This window comes from Salmo salar, unplaced genomic scaffold, assembly GCF_905237065.1.
Source record: "Salmo salar unplaced genomic scaffold, Ssal_v3.1, whole genome shotgun sequence".
Classification (NCBI taxonomy): Eukaryota; Metazoa; Chordata; class Actinopteri; order Salmoniformes; family Salmonidae; genus Salmo; species Salmo salar.
In genome coordinates, this window is record NW_025547816.1 from 45,001 (window position 1) to 61,326 (window position 16,326).

A 16,326-nucleotide genomic window follows, 5' to 3' on the forward strand; every position below is an offset into this window, starting at 1 on the left:
AGCACGAGAGAACCGTTTCCAGCTGCGGTGAAAGAAAGGCTTGCGGTTATTATGTTGCCTCTATAACGGATTTCTCTGTTCCGCCGTTATGTTAACTAGTCTTATATAGGAACATAACCACGGATATAAATATATATATTAGGGTTTCGGGTATCTGAAACTGTGGAACTGTTAGATTGTATGACCTTGTACTGAATGTCACAATAAAAGGACGGTATATAAACCCTATCTGTCGACACGGTAAGATAACAACAATCTTCATTCTCATCAAATAACACTGCGCTGACTTTCGGTACATTTGACTTATTTTACTGGATACAATTAGCTAGTTTGCTAGTTTTTCTTTATTTAATGGTTGAAATTATAGCATCGGGAAATGATCCATGTATGATCAATGAATAGCACAGTGACGTGGAGGGCCAGTGGGGATATGGTGCGAAATGCTCATCGTCTATATAGCCTATTCTACCCTACTCAAATATCCAGCCATATCATTTAGTAATATTCCTATATTTTAATAATGCTTTATTCCCATCAGATGAAATAATGTTTGGGTTCGTGCAGATGCTGCTTGGTTGCGGGTCAGAAGCACTAGCGGTTCTGGGGGGGGGGGCAGTGCCCCTGTGACAACAATTTTGGACCCCCTTGTGGCCCCCCCCCTAAATGTGGAGTATGAAATAATTTTTACATAACTAATTTTTGCTATCATTCTTTTTTTTACATCCGTTATTAGACAGTGGCAACGCGGAACACTAATGATGATGAACATGGTATTTTACCTGCTAATGCCTGCAATGCAGTGAAGAAAACGATATGACAACAATAACGTCTAATGTAACTGGCCGCTCTAACAAGTCGCTCTGGATAAGAGCGTCTGCTAAATGACGTAAATGTAAATACAACTGGCCCCAGCTTGCCCCCCCCCCCAGTTGAAATGGTCTAGAACCGCCGCTGGTTCAGAGATCATTAAATCACACGGTGTTATCCACGCGCTCTAGGCCAATGCGCACTATGCAATGACCTGCTTGGATAGAAAGCATGTTGTAGTTTTGAACTAAATAACATAGAACTACAGATTGGATGCCGCTAATAGCGGCGGTGCGGGGACAGTCAGACCAACGGGGTCAAAAAGCTGCTGACATGCTCACGGTGCGGCGTCAGCCGGGTATTTGTGAGTCGCTAGAATAGAGGACCATTCGTCTATCACGTGTCACCGAGCAGAACAGTGCAGCGCAGTGTCCCCCCCTCCCATCCTCTCTCACCCCCCAGTCTGTCAGGAACGGATAGATATTGATGGAAGTCTATTTGCTTACTTTACATCAGAATGTGAGGACGGACTGTAGATAGACCTTTAAACTTGTGCTGAGAAATGTAGCTGAGTAAGAATAGCCTAAATGAAATGGCTTAATTGACTGAATTGAAGCCCTGAGTTATTCCAAGACGCTCTATAGCTCCTATTCCATCCCAGTAATACTGTAGAAGCTGTCAGAGAGGATGACCTCCTCACCAGGTGGGGGTGCTAGGTGGTAGTGTTCAGTGATAGCTGGATGTTGTTAAACACCTTCTACTGTCTTCTCTCTGTGTGTCTCTCTGCCAGGGGAACTCAGATACTGGCCTGCAAAGATGGAGCTCACCACACATCTGATAAATGATACCATGAATTTATATAAATGGGCCCTTACCATAGCAGGTAATCCTTACACTCCCGTGTGTGTGTGTGTGTGTGTGTGTGTGTGTGTGTGTGTGTGTGTGTGTGTGTGTGTGTGTGTGTGTGTGTGTGTGTGTGTGTGTGTGTGTGTGTGTGTGTGTGTGTGTGTGTGTGTGTGTCAGGTTTAGTCTTGATCTTGATCTTGGTTTGTGAGAGTTACAGTTCATATAAGGAAATCAGGCCCAGCCAATCAGAATGAGTTTTCCCCCAGAAAAGGGCTTTATTACAGACAGAAATACTCCACCCCACCCCACAGACGATCCCGCAGGTGGAGAAGCCGAATGTGGAGGTCCTGGGCTGGCGTGGTTACAGGTGGTTGTGAGGCCAATTGGACGTACTGCCAAATGTTCTAAAACGACGCTTATGGTAGAGAAATGAACATTAAATTATCTGGGAACAGCTCAGACATTCCTACAGTCAGCGTGCCAATTGCACCCTCCCTCAAAACTTGAGACATCTGTGGCATTTGTGTTGTGTGACAAAACTGCACATTTTATAGAGTGGCCTTTTATTGTCCCCCAGCACAAGGTGCACCTATGTAATGATCACGCTGTTTAATCAGCTTCTTGATATGCCACACCTGTCAGGTGGATGGATTATCTTGGCAAAGGAGAAATGCTCACTAACAGGGATAGGAACAAATTTGTGCACAAAAATGTGAGATAAATACGTTTTTTTTTTTGTGCATTTTGGGGATTTTTTTATTTATTTCAACTCATGAAACATTTAACCAACACTTTACATGTTGCGTTTTATATTTTTGTGTTCAGTGTAGAGGAAGAAATGTCAGCTTACTGTATTGTATTACTCACTGTTATCACAGCAGTAATACTGAGTATATTGTACTGTCCCCCCCCCCAAAGACAAACGAGTGGAGAAATGGCCCCTGATGGACAACCCCTCCCAACGCTGGCCATCAGTTCCTCCTATCTGTTGTTCCTGTGGCTGGGGCCCAAGTACATGCAGAACAGAGAACCCTTCCAGCTCCAGAAGACACTGATCGTCTACAACTTCAGCATGGTCATCTTCAACTTCTTCATTTGCAAAGAGGTGGGCGTTTTCATTTTTTAATTTTATTTTAAAATTCTAATCTCGTCAGCCACAACCAAATATTGTGTGAGTTTGCTAGTCTGGTTTAGCTTCTCGATTTTAAAATCTGTCACTAGAGACTTGTCACGACTTCTGCCCGAACTCGATGCCACTCCTTGTGTAGGTGGCGCTCGGCGGTCGACGTCACCTGTCTTCTAGCCCGTCGTTGATCCGTTTTTTCATTTTCCATTGGTTTTGTCTTGTCTTCCATCACACCTGGTTCCAATCCCGTTCATTACATGTTGTGTATTTAACCCTCTGTTTTCCCCTCATGTCCTTGTCGGTGATTGATTGTGATGTTATGTACGCGGGTATTTTGGATCAGGTGTGCGACGGGTTATTTTCTTTAGTTTCTCCTGCGCCCGACTTCCCTGCCACCTACAAACACGACTATGACAAGACTGAAACTAACTAAGTCAACTTTCATTGTCCTTCAAGAGTTGCTGAATATTTTATTTCACTTTCACCTCTTTTTTTTTTTTTAAAGCATTCATAAAACATTTCCAAAAAGTGTAATTTAGTTGTGTAAAACTCCTTAGATTCCCTGTTTCCATTAGTTGATATCTGTCTGCTCTTAGTTTCTCTCTCTCTCTCTCTCTCTCTCTCTCTCTCTCTCTCTCTCTCTCTCTGTCTCTGTCTCTCTGTGTGTCTCTCTCTGTCTCTCTCTGTCTCTCTCTCGGTTTATATATATGTGTGTGTGTGTGTGGTGGTCTCTTCTATTCTCAGCTCTTCCTGGCGGCTCGGGCGGCCGGATACAGCTACATCTGCCAGTCTGTTGACTACTCAGACGACCCCAACGAAGTCCGGGTGAGTTCACCCAGAAACGACCCGGGACCTGGGTTCAAGTAGTATTTGAAATCGTTTCAAAATCTTTCGTTGTGGCTCGATGCAGGTTGCCTGTCGCAATGGAACCAATTAGAATATTCACAAAATTGCGAACCCCAACCCATCTGGCATTCTAGACAGGATAAAGCAAACGGTAGTATTTAAACCCAGTTGGACGCCTGTATAATCAGTAGTACAGGTATGACCAGTAGTACAGGTATGACCAGTAGTACAGGTATGACCGGTAGTACAGGTATGACCGGTAGTACAGGTATGACCAGTAGTACAGGTATGACCAGTAGTGCAGGTATGACCGGTAGTACAGGTATGACCAGTAGTACAGGTATGACCAGTAGTACAGGTATGACCGGTAGTACAGGTATGACCGGTAGTACAGGTATGACCACGATGACCTAGTACAGGTATGACCACTAGTACAGGTAGGACCGGTAGTACAGGTATGACCAGTAGGACAGGTATGACCAGTAGTGCAGGTATGACCGGTAGTGCAGGTATGACCGGTAGTGCAGGTGTGACTGGTAGTACAGGTATGACCGGTAGTACAGCTATGACCGGTAGTACAGGTATGACCACTAGTACAGGTAGGACCGGTAGTACAGGTATGACCAGTAGTACAGGTATGACCAGTAGGACAGGTATGACCAGTAGTGCAGGTATGACCGGTAGTGCAGGTATGACCGGTAGTGCAGGTATGACCGGTAGTGCAGGTGTGACCGGTAGTACAGGTATGACCGGTAGTACAGCTATGACCGGTAGTACAGGTATGACCGGTAGTACAGGTATGACCGGTAGTACAGCTATGACCAGTAGTACAGGTAGCGGTAGAACAGGTATGACCAGTAGTACAGGTATGACCCGTAGTACAGGTATGACCAGTAGTACAGGTATGACCAGTAGTACAGGTATGACCAGTGAGTGCAGGTATGACCAGTAGTATATGACCAGTAGGACAGGTATGACCAGTAGTGCAGGTATGACCAGTAGTACAGGTATGACCAGTAGTACAGGTATGACCGGTAGTACAGGTGATGACCGGTAGTACAGGTATGACCGGTAGTACAGCTATGACCGGTAGTACAGGTATGACCAGTAGTACAGGTATGACCATAGTAAGGTATGACCAGTATGCAGGTATGACCAGTAGTACAGGTATGACCAGTAGGGTTACAGGTATGACCAGTAGTGCAGGTATGACCAGTAGTGCAGGTGATGACCGGTAGTACAGGTATGACGGTAGTACAGGTATGACCGGTAGTACAGCCTATGACCAGTAGTACAGCTATGACCAGTAGTACAGGTATGACCGGTAGTACAGGTATGACCAGTAGTACAGGTATGACCAGTAGTACAGGTATGACCAGTAGTACAGCTATGACCAGTAGTACAGGTATGGCCGGTAGAACAGATATGACCAGTAGTACAGCTATGACCGGTAGTACAGGTATGGCCGGTAGAACAGGTATGACCAGTAGTACAGCTATGACCAGTAGTACAGGTATGGCCGGTAGAACAGGTATGACCGGTAGTACAGCTATGACCGGTAGTACAGGTATGACCAGTAGTACAGGTATGACCAGTAGTACAGGTATGACCAGTAGTACAGGTATGACCAGTAGTGCAGGTATGACCAGTAGGACAGGTATGACCAGTAGTGCAGGTATGACCAGTAGTACAGGTATGACCGGTAGTACAGGTATGACCGGTAGTACAGGTATGACCGGTAGTACAGGTATGACCGGTAGTACAGGTATGACCAGTAGTACAGGTATGACCGGTAGTACAGGTATGACCGGTAGTACAGGTATGACCAGTAGTGCAGGTATGACCGGTAGTACAGGTATGACCGGTAGTACAGGTATGACCGGTAGTACAGGTAGGACCGGTAGTACAGGTATGACCAGTAGTACAGGTATGACCGGTAGTACAGGTATGACCGGTAGTACAGGTATGACCGGTAGTACAGGTATGACCAGTAGTACAGGTATGACCGGTAGTACAGGTATGACCGGTAGTACAGCTATGACCGGTAGTACAGGTAGGACCAGTAGTACAGGTATGACCGGTAGTACAGGTATGACCGGTAGTACAGGTATGACCGGTAGTACAGGTATGACCGGTAGTACAGGTATGACCAGTAGTACAGGTATGACCAGTAGTACAGGTATGACCAGTAGTACAGGTATGACCAGTAGTACAGGTATGACAGGTAGTACAGGTATGACCAGTAGTACAGGTATGACCGGTAGTACAGGTATGACCGGTAGTACAGGTAGGACCAGTAGTACAGGTATGACCAGTAACTGGGAGATGCTGGCTGGCCATGATCCTTGCAGCGACTGGGATCATGAAATCAGACACCTGCTCTCTCTTTCACTCACCTGTGGGAGACGTGAAGAAACATGACCAGGCTTTATCCATCTGAGCAAACCCTCCAATCAGACAGACGGAGCCAGCGGGGTGGGTAGCTACTTCTCCATGACGTTTACACCAGGCAGCGTGCCACGTCCGTACAGATGATCCATTATATTGACCAGGTACTCAAGTGGCCGCTCTAACGACCGACAATAAATATCTTCTTAAAATGGAAAGCAGTTGGAAGGAGGCAAGATCAAGTGGGACCATTTCTAGCCAATGAGATGGCAGATACACGTGTGAACAACAAAGTGTTCATATTCGATCAAATAAGCCTCATGTATCAAATAAGCCATCACAGTTTTTGTTGACCAAATTCAACACTCTCTCATTGACCGTACAAAAAGTCCTTGCTTGGTGACGGGGAAACCCCTCTCGGTGAGCCCCAAATATTATATATAAACCCCACCTGCTAGAGAAGACAGTTATCCCTTTCCCTTCGCCTCTTCCTCTCTGTCGTCAGAGATCATTTTGTGTCCAAGGTTGATGATGATGATGATGATGAAAGGTCAAAGGTCAGGGATCACATCAGGCTATAGTCTAGTCAACAGATTCTAGCAGAGGCATAAACATCCCTCTACAGAGAGGTCACATGACCCCCTAAAGTTATGAAATATAACCTGTCTGGAGATTGTTGTCGAAGTCTTCCTCATTGACACTAACGTCCCGTCCTCCCGTCCCCCCGTCCCCGTCGTCCCTTCACAGATAGCAGCAGCGTTGTGGTGGTATTTCATCTCTAAAGGAGTAGAGTACCTGGACACGGTCTTCTTCATCCTGAGGAAGAAGTTTAACCAGGTCAGCTTCCTACACGTCTACCACCACTGTACCATGTTCACCCTCTGGTGGATCGGCATCAAGTGGGTGGCTGGCGGACAGTGTGAGTATCCCCCTTTCTATTTGTCTTTGTTTTTTAATACATAACCAGTAACTTCCTTTGAGAAAAAGGAATCTCTTCTTCTGCATTGAACTGTAGCAGAATGCAGTAACATGTTACAATCCCTTTATTAGAAATTCATACATTATTTGTGATTTGATAATGGTACCTCATCACATTATCTGCTGGGGTTTCCCCCTCCTCCTTTTGCAGCATTCTTCGGTGCACACATGAACGCTGCCATTCATGTCCTGATGTATCTGTATTATGGTCTGGCCTCCTTTGGACCCAAGATCCAGAAGTACCTGTGGTGGAAGAAGTACCTGACTGTCATCCAGATGGTAAGAGATCCGTTTACAGGAACTTGATTCAGATGGTTTTACAGTTAAGTCAGTCATGGCGTTATGTCATATCATCACTACTGGGTTGCTGGACTATTCAGTTAGTGAACCTCGAAGGTCCGAAGCTGGTCTTCTTTCTCTACCCGGAGAGATCATGGAGAACCAGCTGGTCTTCTTTGTCTACCCGGAGAGATCATGAAAACCAGCTGGTGGTCTTTCTCTACCTGGAGAGATCATGAAAACCAGCTGGTCTTCTTTCTCTACCTGGAGAGTTCATGGAGAACCAGCTGGTCTTCTTTCTCTACCTGGAGAGATCATGAAAACCAGCTGGTCTTCTTTCTCTACCTGGAGAGATCATGGAGAACCAGCTGGTCTTCTTTCTCTACCTGGAGAGATCATGGAGAACCAGCTGGTCTTCTTTCTCTACCCGGAGAGATCATGGAGAACCAGCTGGTCTTCTTTCTCTACCTGGAGAGATCATGGAGAACCAGCTGGTCTTCTTTCTCTACCTGGAGAGATCATGGAGAACCAGCTGGTCTTCTTTCTCTACCCGGAGAGATCATGGAGAACCAGCTGGTCTTCTTTCTCTACCTGGAGAGATCATGGAGAACCAGCTGGTCTTCTTTCTCTACCTGGAGAGATCATGGAGAACCAGCTGGTCTTCTTTCTCTACCTGGAGAGATCATGGAGAACCAGCTGGTCTTCTTTCTCTACCCGGAGAGATCATGGAGAACCAGCTGGTCTTCTTTCTCTACCCGGAGAGATCATGGAGAACCAGCTGGTCTTCTTTCTCTACCCGGAGAGATCATGAAAACCAGCTGGTCTTCTTTCTCTACCCGGAGAGATCATGAAAACCAGCTGGTCTTCTTTTGACTTATTCCACATTTTGTTACGTTACAACGTTTTTTTTCCACCACTCATTAATCTACTGACAACATCTCATGATGACAAATCAAAAACAGGTTTAGACATTTTTGCCAATGTATTCTTTTTTTCACAGAAATATGGCACACCTGTATTTGGGGAATTTCTCCCTTCTCTGCAGATCCTCTCAAGCTCTGTCAGGCTGGATGGGGAGCGTTGCTGCACAGCTATTTTCAGGTCTCTCCAGAGATGTTAGATTGGGTTCAAGGCCGGACTCTGGCTGGGCCACTCAAGGACATTCAGAGACTTGTCCCGAGACCACTCCTGCGTTGTCTTGGCTGTGTGCTTAGGGACGTTGTCCTGTTGGAAGGTGAACCTTCGCCCCAGTCTGAAGTCCTGATCACTCTGGAGCAGGTTTTCATCAAGGATCTCTATGTACTTTGCTCCGTTCATCTTGATCCTGACTAGTCTCCCAGTCCCTGCTGCTGAAAAACATCCCCACAGCATGATGCTGCCACCACCATGCTTCACCATAGGGATGGTGCCAGGTTTCCTCCAGACGTGACGCTTGGCATTCAGGCCAAAGAGTTCAATCTTGGTTTCATCAGACCAGATAATCTTGTTTGTCATGGTCAGAGTCCTTTAGGTGCCTTTTGGCAAACTCCAAGCGGACTGTCATGTGCCTTTTACTGAGGAATGGCTTCCGTCTGGCCACCCTACCATAAAGGCCTGATTGGTGGACTGCTGCAGAGATTGTTGTCCTTCTGCAAGGTTCTCCCATCTCCACAGAGGAACTCTGGAGTTCTGTCAGAGTGACTATCAGGTTCTTGGTCACCTCACTGACCAAGGTCCTTCTCCCCCGATTACTCAGTTTGGCCGAGCGGCCAGCTCTAGGAAGAGTCTTGGTGTTTCCAAACTTCTTCCATTTAAGAATGATGGAGGCCACTGTGTTCTTGGGGACCTTCCATGCTACAGACATTTTTTGGTACCCTTCCCCAGATCTGTTCCTCGACACAATCCTGTCTCTGAGCTCTACAGACAATTCCTTTGACCTCATGGCTTGGTTTTTGCTCTGACATGCACTGTCAACTGTGGGACCTTATATAGACAGGTGTGTGCCTTTCCAAATCATGTCCAATCAATTGAATTTACCACAAGTGGACTCCAATCAAGTTGTAGAAACATCTCAAGGATGATCAATGGAAACAGGATGCACCTGAGCTCAATGTTGAGTCTCATAGCAAAGGGTCTGAATACTTATATCATTATGGGGTATTGTGTGTAGATTGATGAGGAAATTGTTGTATTTAATACATTTTAGAATAAGGCTGTAACGTAACAAAATGCATTAAAAGTCAAGGGGTATGAATACTTTCCCGAACGCCCTGTACATAATAAGGTTTCAACTGATCCCTCCCTCTGTCTCTACCTCAGGTCCAGTTCCATGTCACCATCGGCCACACTGCTCTGTCCCTCTACATGGACTGTGAGTTTCCCCACTGGATGCACTATGCCCTTATCTGCTACGCCCTGACCTTCATCGCCCTGTTCGGTAACTTCTACTACCAGACGTATCGCCGCACGCCACGTCAACCCAGGGAGCCCAAGGCCTCCAAGGCTCTGTCTAACGGGGTCTCCAACGGGCTGTCCAAGGGACTGGGGAATGGAGCGGTGGTGGGAGGGGGCAAGGTGGAGGAAAAGGAGAGATCATCAGGGGTGGACAACGGGAACGGAAGGAGGAAGAGGAAGGGGAGGGCCAAGAGGGATTAGACGGAGGGAGAGGGGGTGTAGGGCTGAAGGAGGCTGGCACTAACAGGCCTGGCTGTTTTGATCTTATTATACCTCCCACATAGCACCCTATTCCCTATGCAGTGCACCACTTGTAGGTGAAGGCGTGGTAAGAGGCAAGGCTGGAGACAATTACATTTCAATTCAATCAATTTATGAAGAAAACTGACATTTCAAAATTCAAATTTTTCCTCATTGGGTTTTGATTGGGGAAAACTTGAATTTCAGTTGACTTTCTACGTTGACTGAATTGAAAGGGAAATAACCCCAATCCTGGGAAGAGGTCACGACGTGTCCATGGTGACCGTCATTACAACTCATCCAACATTCAGTAGTTTCTGGTCTGGAAAACAACAACATCATGTTCTCTCTCTCTCTCTGTACCGCAGTGTTGAGGTTTGTAGCTAGCGAACCGACTGGTTTGTAGCTAGCGAACCGACTGGTTTGTAGCTAGCGAACCGACTGGTTTGTAGCTAGCGAACCGACTGGTTTTGTAGCTAGCGAACCGACTGGTTTTGTAGCTAGCTGATTCACTGGTTTGTAGCTAGCTGATTCACTGGTTTGTAGCTAGCGAACCGACTGGTTTTGTAGCTAGCGAACCGACTGGTTTTGTAGCTAGCGAACCGACTGGTTTGTAGCTAGCGAACCGACTGGTTTTGTAGCTAGCGAACCGACTGGTTTTGTAGCTAGCGAACCGACTGGTTTTGTAGCTAGCGAACCGACTGGTTTTGTAGCTAGCGAACCGACTGGTTTTGTAGCTAGCTGATTCACTAGTTTGTAGCTAGCGAACCGACTGGTTTGTAGCTAGCGAACCGACTGGTGTTTAGCTAGCTGATTCACTGGTGTGTAGCAAACTAACCCACTGGTTTGTAGCTAGCAAACTCATTAATTCACTAGTTTGTAGCTAGCTGATTCACTGGTGTGTAGCTATAACCCACTGGCGTGTAGCTAGCTGATTCACTGGTGTGTAGCTAACTAACCCACTGGTGTGTAGCTAGCTGATTCACTGGTGTGTAGCTATAACCCACTGGTGTGTAGCTAGCTGATTCACTGGTGTGTAGCTATAACCCACTGGCGTGTAGCTAGCTGATTCACTGGTGTGTAGCTATAACCCACTGGTGTGTAGCTAGCTGATTCACTGGTGTGTAGCTATAACCCACTGGTGTGTAACTAGCTGATTCACTGGTGTGTAGCTAACTAACCCACTGGTGTGTAACTAGCTGATTCACTGGTGTGTAGCTATAACCCACTGGCGTGTAGCTAGCTGATTCACTGGTGTGTAGCTATAACCCACTGGTGTTTAGTTAGCTGATTCACTGGTGTGTAGCTATAACCCACTGGCGTGTAGCTAGCTGATTCACTGGTGTGTAGCTATAACCCACTGGCGTGTAGCTAGCTGATTCACTGGTGTGTAGCTATAACCCACTGGTGTCTAGAGACAGGAACACACCACACACGCGCAGGCTTCCATCACCAGTACAGGAGACAATGTCAGTCGATCTTTGGCCTTTTTTAATTTAAACATTCAATGTGTACGTATGCCTTTTAAACAATATGACTTAGTCATACTGTCATTTTTGGCCTTTGCCCAGATTTGTTGGTTCATATTATGTGAGGTAGGCCATTGAATTCTTCAGCCCACTTCAGCTGTTGGCAATCCTAGCCACACATTGAGATTACATAAGGTCTGAAAAACAAATTTGAGCTCTTGAAATACAAGTTAAGCTTTATCCAATTACGACTTGGCCAATTAGACGTGTTTACTGTACATGCTAATAAAAAGCATCACTCATTATTACTAGAAGTGACATTCATTTAGAGGCAGTGGAATCTAGAAGCGACATTCAGTTAGAGGCAGTGGAATCTAGAAGCGACATTCAGTTAGAGACAGTGGAATCTAGAAGTGACATTCAGTTAAAGACAGTGGAATCTAGAAGCGACATTCAGTTAGAGACAGTGGAATCTAGAAGTGACATTCAGTTAGAGACAGTGGAATCTAGAAGTGATATTCAGTTAGAGACAGTGGAATCTGGAAGTGACATTCAGTTAGAGGCAGTGGAATCTAGAAGCGACATTCAGTTAGAGGGAGTGGAATCTAGAAGCGACATTTAGAGTCAGTGGAATCTAGAAGTGACATTCAGTTAGAGTCAGTGGAATCTAGAAGCGACATTCAGTTAGAGGCAGCGGAATCTAGAAGCGACATTCAGTTAGAGGCAGTGGAATCTAGAAGCGACATTCAGTTAGAGACAGTGGAATCTAGAAGCGACATTCAGTTAGAGGCAGTGGAATCTAGAAGTGACATTCAGTTAGAGACAGTGGAATCTGGAAGCGACATTCAGTTAGAGACAGTGGAATCTAGAAGCGACATTCAGTTAGAGACAGTGGAATCTAGAAGTGATATTCAGTTAGAGACAGTGGAATCTGGAAGTGACATTCAGTTAGAGGCAGTGGAATCTAGAAGCGACATTCAGTTAGAGGGAGTGGAATCTAGAAGCGACATAGTTAGAGTCAGTGGAATCTAGAAGTGACATTCAGTTAGAGTCAGCGGAATCTAGAAGCGACATTCAGTTAGAGACAGTGGAATCTAGAAGCGACATTCAGTTAGAGGCAGTGGAATCTAGAAGTGACATTCAGTTAGAGGCAGTGGAATCTAGAAGCGACATTCAGTTAGAGACAGTGGAATCTAGAAGCGACATTCAGTTAGAGGCAGCGGAATCTAGAAGCGACATTCAGTTAGAGGCAGCGGAATCTAGAAGCGACATTCAGTTAGAGGCAGCGGAATCTAGAAGCGACATTCAGTTAGAGACAGCGGAATCTAGAAGCGACATTCAGTTAGAGACAGTGGAATCTAGAAGCGACATTCAGTTAGAGGCAGCGGAATCTGGAAGCGACATTCAGTTAGAGACAGTGGAATCTAGAAGCGACATTCAGTTAGAGGCAGCGGAATCTGGAAGCGACATTCAGTTAGAGGCAGCGGAATCTGGAAGCGACATTCAGTTAGAGGCAGCGGAATCTGGAAGCGACATTCAGTTAGAGGCAGCGGAATCTGGAAGCGACATTCAGTTAGAGGCAGCGGAATCTGGAAGCGACATTCAGTTAGAGGCCGTGGAATCTAGAAGTGACATTCAGTTAGAGACAGTGGAATCTAGAAGTGATATTCAGTTAGAGACAGTGGAATCTGGAAGTGACATTCAGTTAGAGACAGTGGAATCTAGAAGTGATATTCAGTTAGAGACAGTGGAATCTGGAAGTGACATTCAGTTAGAGACAGTGGAATCTGGAAGTGACATTCAGTTAGAGACAGTGGAATTTTGTCAGAAATGTTGCCTTGTTTTCTATTTCACTATTCTGTCCTGGTTGCCTCTACATACGACATCACTAGTTGTCTTACTCAGTGAACGTGAAGCTGTGAGCAGAGCCAAGTAGACACACTATGTCAGGGAATATTAACTGTGAAGACGCTGCTATGGATTATTAGGGCAAATCAAACTACTAGTCAACTGGGAGATGCTGTTTATCAACCAATCAAATCAAATGATCGATTGCTGGATTGATTTGATACGCTGTTTAGGCAATATCAGCTGGTCAATGTGTTTTAGTTAGTGTACTGTACATACTGCTACTGAAGGACCATGTGCTCTACCTAACCTAACGTGTTTTAGTTAGTGTACTGTACATACTGCTACTGAAGGACCATGTGCTCTACCTAACGTGTTTTAGTTAGTGTACTGTACATACTGCGACTGAAGGACCATGTACTCTACCTAACCTAACGTGTTTTAGTTAGTGTACTGTACATACTGCGACTGAAGGACCATGTGCTCTACCTAACCTAACGTGTTTTAGTTAGTGTACTGTACATACTGCTACTGAAGGACCATGTGCTCTACCTAACCTAACGTGTTTTAGTTAGTGTACTGTACATACTGCTACTGAAGGACCATGTACTCTACCTAACCTAACGTGTTTTAGTTAGTGTACTGTACATACTGCTACTGAAGGACCATGTGCTCTAGCTAACCGTGACATGTGTAGAGTACAACACCACACAGTCTATTCTAGAGCAGCAAATTCAACCATGTATCACATCATGTAATTTAATAGATTTATTGTTCCTATCTTTAATATAAATGTGTTTTTTTTTTTTCTTCTTCTGAATGGCAAAGTGCTTGTCTGTGTTTTAGTGTTCTTGGAGACTTTTTTAAATTTATTATTTATTACATGTTGTATATATTATATGCTGTGTGATTTTTGTACATTTGTGATTTTTTTTTGGGGGGGGTTCCCAAGTAAATACCATGATGAGCAGATATTTCTCTGTCCAAACAGCTTGCACGTTCTTTTAAAGGATCATGACTTATTTCAACTCATAGATACAAATAAACAGAATGCCTGGACATACAGTACGTGTTGTCTCTCCTTCAGCCATTAAAAGATATTGTATGTCTACGATCAGTTCTTTTATTATTGTTTCATTTATTACTGCTCAGGACAGGAAGGGAGGGTGTAAATGGTGGCTGCTGTGGACCAAGGTCATGTTGAGGCTTGGTGATTCTGAGTAGGGGTGCCTTGTCATTCTTCCAGTGAACACCAGAGGGCGTAGTGGTCCTTAGAACAGGATGATGTTTTAAAGTCTCTAGTTCGAGAGAAGAAAGGGGTTTTACGCTTCAGAGAGTTGTCCACCTTTTGCTGATTCTCAATTTTAACATTTTCAGGCGACTGGGAGGTTGGTGTAAGTTCCAGTATCTAACCTGTATGTCCACCATGTTCCTTTCTCCTATCCAGTCCAGTCCAGTATCTAACCTGTATGTCCACCATGTTCTTTTCTCCTATCCAGTCTAGTCTAGTATCTAACCTGTATGTCCACCATGTTCCTTTCTCCTATCCAGTCCAGTATCTAACCTGTATGTCCACCATGTTCCTTTCTCCTATCCAGTCTAGTCTAGTATCTAACCTGTATGTCCACCATGTTCCTTTCTCCTATCCAGTCCAGTCCAGTATCTAACCTGTATGTCCACCATGTTCCTTTCTCCTATCCAGTCCAGTATCTAACCTGTATGTCCACCATGTTCCTTTCTCCTATCCAGTCCAGTCCAGTATCTAACCTGTATGTCCACCATGTTCCTTTCTCCTATCCAGTCTAGTATCTAACCTGTATGTCCACCATGTTTCTTTCTCCTATCCAGTCCAGTCTAGTATCTAACCTGTATGTCCACCATGTTTCTTTCTCCTATCCAGTCCAGTCCAGTATCTAACCTGTATGTCCACCATGTTCCTTTCTCCTATCCAGTCTAGTATCTAACCTGTATGTCCACCATGTTTCTTTCTCCTATCCAGTCCAGTCTAGTATCTAACCTGTATGTCCACCATGTTTCTTTCTCCTATCCAGTCCAGTCCAGTATCTAACCTGTATGTCCACCATGTTCCTTTCTCCTATCCAGTCCAGTCCAGTATCTAACCTGTATGTCCACCATGTTCCTTTCTCCTATCCAGTCCAGTATCTAACCTGTATGTCCACCATGTTCCTTTCTCCTATCCAGTCCAGTCCAGTATCTAACCTGTATGTCCACCATGTTCCTTTCTCCTATCCAGTCTAGTATCTAACCTGTATGTCCACCATGTTTCTTTCTCCTATCCAGTCCAGTCCAGTATCTAACCTGTATGTCCACCATGTTCCTTTCTCCTATCCAGTCCAGTCCAGTATCTAACCTGTATGTCCACCATGTTCCTTTCTCCTATCCAGTCTAGTATCTAACCTGTATGTCCACCATGTTTCTTTCTCCTATCCAGTCCAGTCCAGTATCTAACCTGTATGTCCACCATGTTTCTTTCTCCTATCCAGTCCAGTATCTAACCTGTATGTCCACCATGTTTCTTTCTCCTATCCAGTCTAGTATCTAACCTGTATGTCCACCATGTTCCTTTCTCCTATCCAGTCCAGTATCTAACCTGTATGTCCACCATGTTTCTTTCTCCTATCCAGTCTAGTATCTAACCTGTATGTCCACCATGTTCCTTTCTCCTATCCAGTCCAGTCTAGTATCTAACCTGTATGTCCACCATGTTCCTTTCTCCTATCCAGTCCAGTCTAGTATCTAACCTGTATGTCCACCATGTTCCTTTCTCCTATCCAGTCCAGTCCAGTATCTAACCTGTATGTCCACCATGTTCCTTTCTCCTATCCAGTCTAGTATCTAACCTGTATGTCCACCATGTTCCTTTCTCCTATCCAGTCCAGTCTAGTATCTAACCTGTATGTCCACCATGTTTCTTTCTCCTATCCAGTCCAGTCCAGTATCTAACCTGTATGTCCACCATGTTTCTTTCTCCTATCCAGTCCAGTCCAGTATCTAACCTGTATGTCCACCATGTTCCTTTCTCCTATCCAGTCCAGTCCAGTATCT

At 45.1% G+C, this 16,326-nt stretch overlaps 1 protein-coding gene across 1 annotated transcript in view; it reads left to right on the forward strand.

Annotated features, from left to right (window-relative positions):
• Positions 1-14,325, forward strand: part of LOC106597646 (elongation of very long chain fatty acids protein 4) — a 19,330-nt gene extending 5,005 nt beyond the window's left edge. Inside the window, 7 exon segments of the mRNA XM_045711595.1 lie at positions 1,598-1,690; positions 2,572-2,607; positions 2,610-2,758; positions 3,524-3,604; positions 6,761-6,932; positions 7,143-7,270; positions 9,569-14,325. Of these exon segments, the coding sequence (XP_045567551.1) occupies positions 1,598-1,690; positions 2,572-2,607; positions 2,610-2,758; positions 3,524-3,604; positions 6,761-6,932; positions 7,143-7,270; positions 9,569-9,904 (995 nt within the window). The 3' untranslated portion in view covers positions 9,905-14,325.
• The last annotated feature ends 2,001 nt before the right edge of the window (positions 14,326-16,326 follow it).